Source organism: Mastigoproctus giganteus, chromosome 9 (assembly GCF_048544385.1).
Source record: "Mastigoproctus giganteus isolate SK-2022 chromosome 9, ASM4854438v1, whole genome shotgun sequence".
Classification (NCBI taxonomy): Eukaryota; Metazoa; Arthropoda; class Arachnida; order Uropygi; family Thelyphonidae; genus Mastigoproctus; species Mastigoproctus giganteus.
This window is the reverse complement of record NC_143583.1, coordinates 45001007-45017747: the sequence shown is the minus strand read 5'-3', so window position 1 is coordinate 45017747 and position 16741 is coordinate 45001007. Positions and strand designations below refer to the sequence as shown.

At 38.7% G+C, this 16741-nt stretch overlaps 1 protein-coding gene across 1 annotated transcript in view; it reads left to right on the top strand.

Annotated features, from left to right (window-relative positions):
* Positions 1–16741, top strand: part of LOC150080194 (protein Aster-B-like) — a gene marked incomplete in the record, with an annotated part of 482184 nt that overhangs the window by 218906 nt on the left and 246537 nt on the right. The window contains 1 exon segment of the mRNA XM_090380640.1: positions 7418–7594. Coding sequence (XP_090236766.1) covers positions 7418–7594 — 177 coding nt within the window.

Genomic DNA, 16741 nt, shown 5'->3' with positions numbered 1-16741 from the left:
ACATTACAAATATTGCTTCCTCTGCATCTAAAAAACTTGGTTTTCTCTTTCGTTCTTGGCGTTACTTTTCTTCCAAACAGCTGTTCACTCTGTACAAATTGCAAATCCGCCCTGCCATGGAATATTGTTTCCACATCTGGAGCAGTGCCCCCAAAACCTCTCTCAGTCTTCTAGATTCCATTCAGAAGAGGGCAGTTAGATTAATTAATAACTCATCTCTAACAGAGTCTCTCCACTCTCTGTCTCATAGACGTACTGTTACTGCTGCATGCCTTTTTTACAGATACTTCCATGGGCACTGTTCTTCTGAATTGGCTTCTATAATTCCCGCTCTCTCTTTCAAAACAGTCTGAACACATGCTGCCACCAGCTAACATCCATTTACTGTCCAACGTCAAACTCACAGAACCAACTTTTCATCTTCCTCGTTTATTTATTCAACCGCCATTTTCTGGAACAACCTTCCTTCATATATCTTTCCTGAAAATTACAGTCTGCAGAAGTTCAAGTCCAATGTCAACAAATATCTTCTCTCATCTTCTCAACCTCCAACCCAAGCATGGTATTAAGTACTATAGGTTCTAATACCTCTTATGTTTGGGATTTTCATAAAAAAAAAAAAAAAAATACTTGAGCAGAAAAAACGGCATGGAAAAGTGAGAGAGCAATAAAAAGTACTGAAGCCTATAATAGCTACAAATTGATCTGTAATAATGCCACTGAAAAGGCGTGGCTGGCAAACGCCGATTATGAGAAATCGCTGGCAAAGAGAGCAAGAAACCCAAAAGAAGGGGATAAGGAATTCTTCACATATATAAATGGAAAAAAGAGAAGGACAATATAGTATTATATACCCCAGCTGATGTTGCAGATGAACTTAACAGTTACTACCCCAACTGATGTTGCAGATGAACTCAACAGTTACTACCCCAACTGATGTTGCAGATGAACTCAACAGTTACTGCCCCAGCTGATGTTGCAGATGAACTCAACAGTTACTGCCCCAGCTGATGTTGCAGATGAACTCAACAGTTACTGCCCCAGCTGATGTTGCAGATGAACTCAACAGTTACTCTACATCGATATTTACAGAAGAAAAACCCTTCGTGTCAATGAGAAATTCTGGGAGTGAAATTGAAAAAAATTTAATTAATGATGTTGAAATTTCACATCTTTATTTAATGAAAAAACTTTCAAGCTTACATGCCAGTAAAGTTCCTGAGGTTGATAGCATTTACCCTATAATCTTAAGAGAGGTGGCAAGTGAGTGCATTGAACCATTGAAGCTAATTATGAGAGCGTCACTGGACTCGGGAGTGATTCCGTTGGATTGGAAAAGTGCCAATGTATCTCTAGTACATAAGGACGGTTCTCAAGAGTAAAGTGGTAAATTACGTACCAGTTAATCTAACTTGAGTAGTATGGAAAATCATGGACACTATGATCAGAGATGGAATTTTGGATCACATAGACAGAAATGGAATTCTGAAGGATACCCAGCATGGTTTTGTAAAGGGAAAATCATGTTTAACTAATCTGGTTAGCTATTTTGCAGGGTCATTCAAGAGCTGGACTTATGGAATAATTCTGACATTGTTTATTTGGATTTCAGCAAAGCATTTGGCTCACATGTATGGTAACTTTATAAGCTGGAACAGGTTGGAATCACAAGGAAAATCATTAGATGGATCGCAGAGTAGCTTCAGGGTAGGAGGCAGAGGGTTGTGATGAATGGTTAATCCTCAGTTGGGGTGATGTAAGAAGTGGGGTTCCCCAGGGATCAGTATTAGGACCATTGTTGTTTTTGATTTTCATAAATGACATCGATGAAGGGATAGAGGGCATGATATCTAAATTTGCAGATGATGTAAAGATTGGTAGAGTAGTTAATGATTGCCGCCATGCAGAGCTTCTTCGGAATGACCTAGATAAACTTCAGAGATGGTCAGAAAAATGGCAGCTATGCTTTAATTCAGCAAATTGTAAGATATTACACCTGGGGAACAGTAACCCCAAAATAACTTATACACTTGGAGGAGTTGAACTAAAGCCAGTAGTGGAGGAAAGGGATGTGGGTCAGATATGAAGTTCTCCAAGCATTGTAGATTGGTTGCAAGGAAGGCCCATGGTGTTCTATTGATAATTTATCAAACAATCGCTAGTAGAGATAAGGATGTTATAATCCTATTGTATAAGGCTATTATTAGACCACACTTGGAATACTGTGTTCAGATATAGAGACAATTGCCAGACATGCTGTGTGCAGCTACCAGGGTGGAGGTTGTACACAATTGTTGTGTCAAACGTTAGGGACCCCATACCTGTGGAATGTGTAAGTTGGGTCGTATATGAGATAAAAATGCCCGGATTGTGGGGAATGTTATGTAGTTGAAACAAAGCATCGGTTTAAAGATCATATGGGGGAGCTTATCAGTATGATAAACTCCATGGATTATGGGATGTCTGCTGTGGTGGAGCATTTTTGGGAGGAGAACCATCAAATCTCTCCTGACGAAGCTGTTATCGTCAACTGGTCACACACATTTTGGGACCGCAATTGGCTCAAAAACTTGCGAATTTGCTCCTCTGAGAGTAACACTATTAATAGAGACAGGGGAGTTCGCATTCATTCCCTCTTCAAAGCTGTGGTTTGTGGACGGAATGAACAGTTCCACCTGAGACGCTCCCAAGCCATTTCCAGTTCCAGTGCGCATATGGAGAATACTGCCCATGCTCCTGTAGAAGCACGTGCTGTAAACCGTGAGCCTGCTGATATTTAAGGATGTACTGTACATTAAGCTTCACTGTTGAAAAAAGGAGGCAGATGCCTCTGAAAGCTTTGGTGTTTTATCCTTTTTATTTATTATTTTTTTTTATGCATTGTTTTATTTTATTGTATTTTATTGTACAGACAGGTATCTTATTTTATTAGTTTTATCCAGTGTAATTGTACTATTCATTTTACTTATTTTATTTCATATTTTTATTATTATCTTAACACCTCTTAATTTATATATTTTTAGCATTAGCATTAGCATTAGTAGAGGCATATGATGCAAGAAAGCAAGCTTATTCAGCATCAGCCAAAAAAAAAAAAAAAAAAAAACCCTCTCCCATTTCACCCCTCCGTTCGTTCGAAATACCTGTCCAGTTGAGCTTTAAATTTGTTTAGGCTATCAACTTCAACAACAAGTGATGGAAGTCGGTTCCACCAACCAACCACCCGCTGGCCAAAGGCAAATTTCCGCACATCTATCCGACATCCGTCCTTCCTCAATTTGAATTTATGCCCTCTGAGGTGATTATTCTGAGAAAGATGAAGAATCCCATTGGCATTGAGCATGCTCAAACCATTCAAAGCCTTATACACCTCTATCAGATCACCTCGCCGGTGCCTAGTCTCCAGACTCTGTAATTTGCAAAACTTAAGCCTTTCTTCGTAAGAGCAACCCTTTGTTCCATTTACTAATCTTGTTGCCCTTCTCTGTACCCGTTCCAGCAGCTCTACATCCTTCTTGAAATGAGGCCTCCAGACCTGTATCCAGTACTCAAGATGTGGTCTAACCATTGCCTTATACAAGGGAATAATCACCTCCTTATCCCTGCTAGAAAAATTCCTGTATATCATTGACAAGACACCATGAGCTACTCTTGCAGCTCGTCTGCACTGCTCAGAGAACTTCATATCTGCCTGCACAATTACCCCCAGGTCCTTTTCATTCTCCACCACTGTCAGTGTAGTACCGCAGAGTTGATACATTGCTCTGGGGTTACTGTTACCCATATGTAGTACTTTACATTTGTCAATGTTAAACTTCATTTGCCACCTCTCAGCCCATCTGTTCAACCTTTCCAGATCCTGTTGCAGCAGCATAGCGTCAGTAGTGTCCTTAACGACCCTGCCAACCTTTGTATCATCTGCAAACTTAGACATTAAACTTGATATCCCATCATCAATATCATTCATAAACACCGAAAAGAACAACGGACCCAACACTGAACCCTGAGGAACTCCACTAATAACATTAGTCCACGTTGAGCAGTGTCCATTGATTACCACTCTCTGTCTTCTGCCACTCAACCATCCCCTTATCCATATCAGCAATTTGCCTCCAATGCCACACTGCTCCAATTTGTGCAGCAGTCTTCCATGTGCAACAGTATCAAAAGCCTTTCTAAGATCCAAATATATAATATCAAAGTTATTCCCTGCATCCAGTTCTTTTGTGACTACATCATAGTATCCAATCAAATTGGTCAGGCAAGACCTGCCCTTAACAAAACCATGCTGCGTCTGAGCTATAACTGAATTCTTGTCTAGATGATCCTGCAGTGCTTCTTTAACCAGTGCCTCCATTAATTTACCTGGAACAGAAGTTAAACTAACAGGTCTATAATTACTTGTGTCAGCCTTTGATCCTCCTTTGTGAATTGGGGTTACATTTGCACATCTCCAGTCTATGGGTACCTCCCCTGAGTCCAAAGAAGCTCTCATAATTATGGCTAGGGGTTTGCATACTTCCTTTGCTGCCTCCTTTAATATAACTGGATAGATCCCATCCACCCCAGGTGCCTTTTTTATGTTTATCCTCAACAATCTCTCCTCCACTTTCCTCTCAGTTATTACAAAATCATCCAGCTCACTGCCAATGTTTACTTTACCTACATCATTCTCCTTCCTGAATAACTCCTCATGCGTGAATGTAGATGCAAAATACTCGTTTAGATTGTTAGCCACCTGAGCAGGATCCTCAACTGTTGAACCATCAATATCCAGTGGACCAATCTGATTCATCCCTTTCCTTCTCGAGTTCAAGTATGTAAAGAACTCCTTTCTGTTTTTCTTTGCATCCTTTGCCAAGGATTTTTCGTAGTCTGCCTTTGCCTGCCTAATCTCCTTTGTGACTTGGTTACAGACCAACTTATATCTATCATAGGCTTCCATGTCACCCATTAATTTGTATGTATCCCATGCATTTTTCTTCTCTGCCACATGTCTCATTAGTCCATCTGACAACCATTTAGGCCTAAACCTTGAACAGTATTTCTTAGTTGGTATGTAAAGCCTGGTAGCCACCAAGATTAGTTCCTTGAATGCTTCCCATTTTGAGTTTGCTGTTGGTAACATCATCAGTTGGTCCCACTGTATAGAATTTAAATACTGTCTCAGACCATCATAGTCGCCTTTACGAAAACAAAAACCCTTCCCTTTACCTCTGATGGTAGTTACCTCCTTGAGTAAATCCCACTTCAACACACTGTGATCACTGCCACCTAGTGGTTCATTTATCTGCAGGTTCTTAATGCATGAAGAATCACTACTGATAATCAGATCAAGAGTATTGCTCCCTCTTGTTGCCTCACGAACATGCTGATGTAGAAAACAATCATCCAATAAATCCACAAAAGCCTTGCTAGTGTGCGAGTGACCAACCCACAAATTCCAATCAATATCTGGGAAATTAAAATCCCCCATTATAAGACTCTCTGATTTACTGGCCCACTCTATTTCCCTGCACAATATATTATTATACTCATCAGAGTCGTTAGGCCTATAGCACACTCCTACTCTCAATTTTGATTTCCCTATGCTTATGTCACACCAAACTGACTCGACACTGCCCTGTCCATCGATGTCAACTGGCTTCACTTCCTTTGACTTTATGTGTTTCTTAATTAATAGCATAACCCCTCCTCCCCTCCTGTCCTGTCTATCCTTTCTATATACATTGTATTCCCCAAATTCCAGTTCCGCATTACTTATATCTGTGTGACACCACGTCTCTGATATCCCAACAATATCTGCCTTTGATGTTTTGAGCAATACCTCAAATTCATCAAATTTATTTACCAAACTCCTAGCATTGGTGTACACGCAGGTATACATGCACCTGTTTCTATTCTTAGCTACCCTAACATAACCCATGTGTTTACTTGTAACGCAATGACTACCAGCAGTCTCTGAAATATCCTGCATCTTGTTTTTCAGACTTCTGCTCATTTGAATAGAAGCAGTGCAAGAATCACTTCCACCTCTGCCAGTGGCTACTGTTAATCTATTAGTCCTTGTATCCCCCCCCAACTAGCAGTTTTCCGACCCACCTAACACTGCCTCGACAGCATCAGCAAAAATTCTTGCACCCTTTCTATTTAAGTGTATCCCATCCCTGTAGAAGCAATCTCTCCTGTTAACAAGTACAGTCCAGGCTGAAAAAAATTCTACCCCTTGAGCCTTGTACAATCCCTCCAGAGCCGAATTGATCGACAAGGCTCTCATCATATACTCCCTCCTATCGTGTCTGGGCAGAATTGCAGACACTTTCAAGTTCAACCCTAATTCACGGCTTTTTTTCAACAGTGACCTGTACTTGCTAAGTAATTCCGCCGGTCTCCTACTCTTAATATCATTAGTGCCAACGTGTACAACTATATCACCTTTTGTGCCCTTAAAAGATGATATCCGCTCTACAACGTCATCAACCTTTGCCCCTGGCAGACATACCCTGGTCCTATTCCACCTATCCTTTTTACAAAGCATGTTCCCCGTTTCCCTGACAATAGAGTCACCAACAACTACTAGTTCCTGTGGGACCAGCGCATTCTGCCTAGGGGGCTGCCCCTGTGTTGCCTGATGACCAAGTGCAAGCTCTGGCGTTGATGTGGGCAGCTGAGAGCTTGATGGGCCCCTCAATTTATTTCCTTCGAGGGCATCCACCCTGTCCTTCAAGGTCTCATAAAGGCCCATAACAATGCTGAGTTGTCGCCTGATTTCCTTGCACTCCTTACATCGTGCACACACAAAGACATCCCCCTTGGCAGTATCATGTCCCGTACCCGACTGCTCCGCAAACATCAAGCAAACAGTGCATTTTAATAGACTGTGATTCAGAGGGCAACTGCCCCCCTCAGTTCTCCCCTGAACCACAGCACTCCCATTAGCTTGAGCCTTTTCTTTTTTTCTTTAATAAAAGTTTATAATGGTTGGTGTAGGATCGTGCAGTCATTATGAACATTCCCAACCCCAGAGGCCTATTTGAAGAAGCAAATCAAGAGTATTGCTTCCTCTTTTTTCCTCTTCAGCAGTTATCTAGTAAATCTGCAAAAGTCTTAGTAGTGTGTGATTGACCAACCCACAAGTTCCTGTCAATATCTAGAAAGTTGAAATCCCCTTTATAAGACATTCGGATTTACTGACCCACTCTATTTCTCTGTATGGAAATATTATGTTTTAGTGTAAGTTTACTTCCTGAAGTTATCAGCTTTAGCTAAAAACAACTTACTTGTCTGATTTGTTGATCCCCTTTAACAGTTTGTCTGTTTCTTTTTTCAGTAAATATAATTAAATTATCCACTTCCACCACACCAGGTGGAACTTTTTTTCCTATAAATATATCAGTATTCTTATTATCTTTTTCAGGTTTTAATTCGCTGTAAAGATGTAACTAGTATGACAAAAGAAAAAACAGCACGAGTTATTCCAAATGCTATCCAGATTTGTACAGACACAGAAAAACATTTTTTTACATCATTTGGAGCCCGTGATAAAACTTACCTCATGTTGTTCCGTATCTGGCAGAATGCCCTTCTTGAATTGGTAGGTAGTTTTTTTAATCAATATTTTGTATAAAGTGTGTGAGGAATTTATTGTTGGTTCCTTAAATAACGAGAACACAAAGTATTAAAGGAAAACCCAGTCCTGGTTATCTTTGACTGATTCCAGAGCTTAGATTAAACTGTGACGTATCTGCTATTATTGTAGAATTCAAAAATGTCCTTTGTGAAAGTATAGTTGGTTCACACTTGTCATTCATTTGGAGTGCTCTAGGTTTTGAGTCTCATCGTAGGCTTGAATTTCTAAAGGCCTCTTCAGCTGAAGAATTGAATAGACTAGCCAATCTCAGGTGCGGAGCATTAGATTTTCCTCCATGAGTTATTCGTGAATTTTACCAATGTACTTTAAACCTAACAACAACAATAACTTAAAATAAAGAATATTTTTCTATTCTGATAGGGAATTACTATTTAATTTGAACTAATGCAGTATTCAAGCACATTATATGAAGATTGCTAGCAAAGATTGAGGGCTCCAGATGAGATATTTATACTTTGAGGGAAAAAACATTATTTATATATACTCCCACATAAAAGTTTGGAATCACAGTGTATGAAAGCAGTTTTTGTTAATTTTTTAAAATTTGCTATCACAATATAAGGTTTAATATAAAAAAATAACACACATAAAGTATTTTAAGAATTTTTTTATGAAGCATCGAAAAATTTATGGAAAAAAAAAATTGAAATGATTAATATTAAAAACTACAGGTGACCCCCCCCCGCTTAACGCTGATAATTCTTTCCGTAAAAACAGAGCGCTAAGTGAATCCGCACTGAGTGAGTGCCGCATTCCCATAAGGTAATATATGTATTTGTGAGTTGCGGTCGGTGCCATAGGATATATTTCCTAATCAATAATAAACAGTAGTGAAAAGATGCACAAATGTCAGTCAAAATATTTAATATTCAAATATTTCTAAATATAAAATATTCTGCATTACATACATATATAATTATGTGGTAACTACTTACGTATCAAAATTAAACTTAAAATTCCAATTAAAATCATGAATTTAATTGATCTAAATTGATTTAATTTAATTGATGAATTTAATCAAGAAAAATCAAGAAAAAAATGTTGATTTTGGGTTGAACTTTGGCCCTCTACCAAATAAACTAAAAGGGGTATTAATTTTAAATCCCCCGCAGCATTACCACCCAACAATAAAGTCAACCGATCCTTTGCCGCTTTGAAACCTGGCATGTTTTTTCTTCTTTTAGGCATTCGTTTCCACAAAAGTCCTGCTTCATCTATGTTAAAAACTTGTTGAGAAGTATAACACATAATACCCCTCTTCAATAATTTTAACAAGTTCTTTTTTGAAAGTTTCGGCTCCTTCTGCACTTGCTGCTTCTCCCTGGATTTTAAATCTATTCAGCCAGCCCATACTAGTTTTAAATGGTTCCACTTTTTTTTTTAGGTGAGTTTTCTTCAGATCATCATATTGGCTAATATCTCTCTCTCTCTCTTTTTGTTTTTAATATTTAACTCAACTGAATTCTGCATTGGAATACAGTAAACCCCTGCTATTCACGGTATTTGTATTTGCGGTCGCTGATTTAATATAAAATGAAACCTAAAAAAAATGTGAATTTTAAAGCGCCATGAACATTTTCCGCCATAAAAAAAAAACATGGGCACGGCTAAAATTATCTTTCCCGGTCAAAACAGCGCTGAATGGGTGGGTGGGGGGGGTGAAAAAATCGCGGGCGTGGATGTTTCTCGCTAATCCTTGTTCAGTATGTGTTATGCGCTTGTCATGGAAGGTTTTGTCGTTTGCTTTTAATTTATATGCTTATAAATTGAATAAATTTATCAATTTATAAATTGATATGCTTACAAAAGTGATAAATCTACCGTTTTGCAGTGTAAAACAGACTTTTTCGAGTGTGTTAACAGAAGAAAGTGACTTTATTGTGGACAAGTTCTTTCTAACCCATACAAAAATATGGCTACGAATAACAAGAGAAATAAAATTGAGTTATTAGACAAAATTTCTAATGGTGAAAGTGTCTCCTCAGTGGCAAAACATTATAAAATCAATGAGTCAACGGTACGATCAATCAAAAAATCGGAAGAAAAAATCTGCCGTAGTGTCCATGAAAACGCGCTAATTGTTTCAAAAATTTGCTCTATAACTCGTAATGCTAAATTAGAAAAAAATGGAAAAAGCTTTAAATCTGTGGATAGAAGACCAAACTCAAAATAAAATTTCGTTAAGTTCACTCATCATTCGTGAAAAGGCAAAACTCCTTTATCAACACTTTAGCGAAACTGGTGATAGCACTGGCGGGATAAGTTTTAGCTAGCAAAGGTGCTGGTTTGAAAGATTTGTTTGAAATTTCTAATAAATATTACATTTAATATTAAATTGTTTCTTATTTTCATTTCGATGCCATATGCTTGCATTTCACTATGTACATAGTCATATTATGAAGGTACATATAATACATACATACATAGACAAAATTTTAGACTAGTTTTTCTTATATATTTCATACTTTGGAACGGAACCCCTTTATTACAATGGGAGCCATAACTAAATATTCACGTTTTCGGTATTCGCAGCATTTCTCAAGAACGTAACCCCCGCTATTCGCGGGGGTTTACTGTATTATCTTCAATAAAATTAAAGTCTTTCCATTTCAATCCTAATAGCTGGCCTAGTCCTAGTTGCTTGCAGTGGAACAGCTATCTTTCCCGCTGCTAAAATTAATTTTTTATTTTTTTATAATTGTTCTTACAGTTAAAATTGCTAGTCCTAAATTATGGTACATATCCGCTTGTCTTTGACTGGAATCAATTCGCTTCAAAATGTCTGATTTAATTTTCAAATTCAGTCTTTTTCTTACATTTATAGTCTTTGTACTGCGCTAAGACGTTGTTGCTTTTTCATTCTTATCAGCCATTATTAACTCTTCGAAAATGTAACTGCGTTGGTTGCATTAATTATGATACAATGTTCGAGTAAACTGTCCGTTACGCACAATGTTTAATACTGTTTGGCCTTACAAGAATGCAAAATGGGATGACCTGCGATATTTCTTTTCTTCTTTTCCTTGGTTGGACTACTGTTTCAAAACTTCTGATGTCAACGTTTGTTCAGATCGTGTCAGTGAAATTATTCTTGTAGGAATGGAATTCTTTACCCACACTCCACTTTAAAATCTCTTCCTTTATCTAAACCTTGGTTTTTCAATAAATGTGCTAAGGCTGTTCAGGAGAAAAATGTTGCATATCGTAATTGGCTTGTTTCCAATTCTTCGGTTTGAATTTCTGCCTATACCAAATCTCGCAACAATTGTAAAGCAGTTATTAATCAGTCCAAACTAGATTTTGAACAGGCTAAGAGTAGAAAACTTGCTTCTTGCCCAAATGGTAGCTGAGTATTCTGGTCTCTTGCCAAAGCTATTGTGCGCAACTCTTGTTCACCTCTGTCAAAACCAGATGGTTCTGCTGTCACTTCAGCCAAGGATAAAGCTGACCTGCTAGCCTCCCATTTTTCTTCCAACTCATGTATTAATGATCTTGGTAAAACACCTCCCACCATTCCCAACACGCTCCATTCAATGCCTCCTGTGGTCTTCCATCAAAATGATGTCAGAAAGATTTTGACGAATCTTGATGCTAAGAAAGCTCCAGATCCTGATGGTATTTCTCCACTTATTCTCAAAACGTGTGCTCCTGAACTTACTCCTGTTCTTTTCTGCCATTTTTCACTTTCTTATTCCAAAGGTGTATTTCTTTCTGCTTGGAAATTTCTTATCCAGCCAGTTCCTAAAAAGGGTGACAAATCCCTCCCATCCAATTATTGTCCCATTGCAATTACTTCTACTCTTTCTAAAGTAATGGAGAAATCAATTAACTGCTAACTCTTAAACTACCTAGAAACCTTCCATCTGATCAAAGATCGCCAGTATGGATTCCGTTAGTGTCGATTCACTGGTGATATTCTGGCTTATGTTACCCATTTATGGACAAATTCAATGGAACAGTTCGGTGAAACACAAGCAGTTGCTCTTGACATCTCAAAGGCTTTCAATCGTGTTTGGCATAAAGGTCTTCTAAACAAGCTTCCATCTTATGGTTTGTTTTTTGTAATTGGTTATCCAGTTTTCTCTCTGAATGCTCACTGAGGGTGATGATAGATGGCTCTTTGTCTTCTAACATCTTCACTAATGCTGGTGCCCCCCAAGTTTCAGTTCTTTCCTCCCCTCTTTTCCTCTTGTATATTAATGACCTTCTTCCATTGACTGAAAATTTTATCCATAGTTTTGCCAATTATAGCACATTGCATTCCACTTTCTATTTTGAGAAACTTTCCCTGCTCAATCAGCTTCAACTTCTCGAATATCCGCTTCCAGTTCCTTAAGTGCCGATCTCCAGGTAATTCTCCAGTGGGGCTAAGACAATTTAGTTGATTTCAATCCTTCTAAAACTCAGTCTTGTCTTATATCTCGCAAAAAGGATTCTTCTGCTGCTATGCTTATCTTTAGTGACACTCCGATTTCTAGGCAAAATGATATATCTGTTTTGGGGATTACCCTGACTTCTAATCTCTCTTGGCACAAGGACATTACAAATATTACTTCCTCTGCATCTAAAAAACTTGGTTTTCTCTTTCACTCTCGGCATTACTTTTCTTCCAAACAGCTGTTCGCTCTGTATAAATCGCAAATCCGCCCTGCCATGGAATATTGTTCCCACATCTGGGGTGGTGCCCCCAAAACCTCTCTCAGGCTTCTTGATTCCATTCAGAAGAGGGCAGTTAGGTTAATTAATGATTCATCTCTAACAGAGTCTCTCCACTCGCTTTCTCATAGACGCGCTGCTTCTGCTGCATGCCTCTTCTACAGATACTTCCATGGGCACTGTTCTTCTGAATTGGCTTCTATAATTCCCGCTCTCTCTTTCAAAACAGTCCGAACACGTGCCGCCACCAGCCAACATCCATTTACTGTCCAACTTCAAACCCACAGAACCAACTTTTCATCTTCCTCATTTATTCATTCAACTGCCGTTTTCTGGAACAACCTTCCTTCATATGTATTTCCTGAAAATTACAATCTACAGAAGTTCAAGTCCAATATCAACAAATATCTTCTTTCGTCTTCTCAACCTCCAACCCAAGCACGGTACTAAGTACTATAGGTTATAATACCTCTCGTGTTTGGGGTTCTCATAAAAAAAAAAAAAAAAAAAAAAATAGTCTGAGCAAGATGAAGAATCCCATCAGCATTGAGCTTACTCAATCCATTCAAAGCCCTAAACACCTCAGTCAAGATCACCTTGTTCCTCTCACCAATCTTGTTGCCCTTCTTTGTACTCACTTCAGCAGTTCTATGTCGTTCCTTAAATGAGGCTTCATACCTGGAAGCAGTATTCAAGATTTGGCCTGACCATTGCCTGATACAGAGAGATAATTGACTCCTTATCTCTACTATTTCTGTTTGCCTTATCTCTGCTGAAGGCAAACTTCTGCACATCTATTCAGCAACCATCCTTCCTCAGTTTGAATTTATGCCCCCTCATATGCATAGTCTGAGCAAGATGAAGAATCCCATCAGCATTGAGCTTACTCAATCCATTCAAAGCCCTAAACACCTCAGTCAAGATCACCTTGTTCCTCTCACCAATCTTATTGCCCTTCTTTGTACTCACTTCAGCAGTTCTATGTCATTCCTAAAATTTGGCTTCATACCTGGAAGCAGTATTCAAGATGTGGCCTGACCATTGCCTGATACAGAGAGATAATTGCCTCCTTATCTCTACTAGCAAAATTCCTGTATATCATTGACAAAATCCCTGGAGCAGCCTGTCTGCCCTTGTGATCCTGTCTGCATTGCTCAGAGAACTTCATAATCAGACTGCACAATTACTCCCAGGCCCTTTTCATTTTCTATTACCCTGAGTGCAGTATAATTTGATACATTATTCTGGAATTACTGCTACCCATATGCAGTTTCTTGCATTTGTCTATGTTAAACTTCATTTGCCATTTTTAAGCTCATCTGCCTAATTTTACTAGATCTTGTTGCAGCAGCATACCTTCGTTACTGTAGTTAACTACCATGTCAACCTTGGTATCATCTTCAAACTTAGACATTAAGCTTGATATATCATCATCAGTATCATTAATAAATGCAGAAAACCACAATGGCCCAGCACCGAACGCTGTGGGACTTCACTAACAACATTAGTCCACGAAGAGCAGTGTCTTCCTTCTCCCACTTAACCATCTCTTTATTCACAGCAGCATCTTTCTCTTAATGCCACACTGCTCCAATTTGTATAGCAGTCTCTTATGTGCAACAGTATCAAAAGCTTTCCTGATTTCTAAGTATATAATATCAAAATTATTTGTTGCATCCAGTACCTTTGTCACTGCATAGTAGTAGTAGTGGCATGTGATGGAAGAAAGCAAGTGTATGAGCTTATGCAGCATCAGCCAAAAAAAAAAAAAAATCACACCATTCCCTCCAAGTGCCTGTCCAGTTCCTCCTTAAATTTATTCAACCCATCAACTTCCACAACGACAGATGGAAGTTTGTTCCAGCAATTAACCACCCGCTGGCTAAAGGCAAATTTCCGCACATCTATTCTACATCTGTCTTTTCTTAATTTGAATTTATGTCCCCTTAGATTCGTAATCTGAACAAGTGGAAGGATCCCATAAGAATTCAGTATGCTCAACCCATTCAAGGCCTTATACACCTCAGTCAGATCACTGCACAGGTGCCTAGTCTCCAGCCACTGCAATTTGCAGAACTTAAGCCTCTCTTGGTAAGAGGATCCCTTCATTCCGCTCACCAATCTTGTTGCCCCTCTCTGTACACACTTAAGCAAATCTACATCCTTCCTAAAATGAGGCCTCCAGACCTGTACACAATAATCAAGGCGTGGCCTGACCATTGCCTTATACAGAGGGACAATCACCTCCTTTTCCCTGCTAGCAAAATTCCTATATATCATTGACAAAACCGTATGACCTGCCCTGGCAGCCGGCTGTCTGCATTGCTCAGAAAACTTCATATCTGACTGCACAATTACTCCCAGGTCTTTTTCATTTTCCACCACTTTAAGTGTAGTGCCAAACAGTTGGTACGTTTCTCTGGGGTTACTTCTACCCATATGCAGTACTTTGCATTTGTCAAGGTTAAACTTCAGTTGCATTTGTCAAGGTTAAACTTCAGCACCCATTGATTACCACCCTCTGTCTTCTCCCACTCAACCATCATTTATCCATTGTAGCAACTTACCCTCAATACCAATCTGCTCCAATTTGTACAATAGTTTTCCATGCCCAACAGTGTCAAAAGCTTTCATGAAATCCAAATATATGATATCAAAATTATTTTTTGCATCCAGTTCCTTTGTAACCACATCATAATATCCTATCAAATTTGTCAGACAAGACTTTCCCTTAACAAACCCATGCTGTGTCTGAATTATTGCTGCAGTTTTGTCTAGATGATCCTGCAATTCATCTTTAACCAGTGACTCCATTATTTTATCCGGAACAGAAGTTAAACTAACTGTTCTGTAATTACTCATGTCACCCTTCGATCCCCCTTTGAGAATTGGAGATACATTTGCACATCTCCAGTTCGTGGGGACCTCCTCTGAGTCGAAGGATGCTCTCATAATTATGGCTAAAGGTTTGCTTAGTTGCTTTGCCACCCCCTTTAATATAACTGGTTAGATCCCATCCACCCCAGGTGCCTTTCTTATGTTTAACTTCAACAATTTCTCCTCCACTTTGCTCTCGGTTGTTAGTAAATCATTAAGCACCCTACTACAATTTGATAACCGTCTGCCATTTTCAAAACTTAATAACTCCTCATGTGTGAATGTAGATGCAAAATACTCATTCAGTTTGTTTGCTATCTGAATAGGATCATCAACAGTTGAACCATCGATATCAAGTGGACCAATCAGATTCATCCCCTTCCTTTTAGAGTTTATATAAGTAAAGAAAACCTTTCTGTTTTTCTTAGCATTCTTTGCCAAAGATTTCTCGTAATCTGCCTTTGTCTGCCTAACCTCCTTTGTAACCTGATTGCAGACTAGCTTATATCTGCCATAGGCTTCTGAGTCGCTTGATAATTTATATGCATCCCATGCATTTGTCTTCTCTGTCACGAGTCTAATTAGTTCATTTGATAACCATTTAGGCCTAAACCTTGAACAATATTTCTTAATAGGTATGAAACTTTTAGTAGCTTCCATGATTAATTTATTGAATGCTTCCCACTTAGAATTTACTGTTAGTAATATCGTCAGTTGATCCCACTGTACAGAATTTAAAAACTGTCTGAGACCACTGTACTCACCTTTACGGAAGCAAAAACCCTTTCCTTTACCTCTGATGGTAATTATATCTTTAAGTAAATCCCACATAGTACACTGTGATCATTGCCACCTAGTGGTTCCTTTATCTGCAAATTGTTAATACAAGAATGATTACTGCTGATAACCAGATCAAGAGTATTACCCTTTCTGGTTGACTCTCGAACATGCTGCTGTAGAAAATAATCATCCAATAAATCCACAAAAGTCTTACTAGTGTGTGAGTGACCATTCCACAAGTTCCAGTCAATATCTGAGAAGTGAAAATTCCCCATTATAAGACATTCTGATTTACTAGCCCACTCTATTTCTCTGTACAATTGTTCATTGTACTCATTTGAGTCATTAGGCCTATAACACACTCCTACTCTTATTTTTGCTTTCGCAGTGCTTACGTCACACCAAACTGACCCAACAGTGTACTGTTCATCTATATCAACTGGATGCACTTCTTTTGATTTTATGGTTTTCTTAATTAACAGCATGACACCTCCTCCCTTCCTATCCTGTCTATCCATTCTGTACACATTGTACTCCCCAACTTCCAGTTCTGCATTCCTAATATCAGCGTGACACCTCGTTTCTGATATCCCAACAATATCTGATGTCGTGATCAACACTTCAAATTCATCAAATTTGTTTACTATACTTCTAGCATTGGTATTTATGCAAGCATACATGCACTTATTCCAATTCCTAGTTACCCTGATATATCCTACATACCCACCTGTTTCACAATGACTGCCATCAGTCCCTGAAACCCCCAGCACCCCTCGC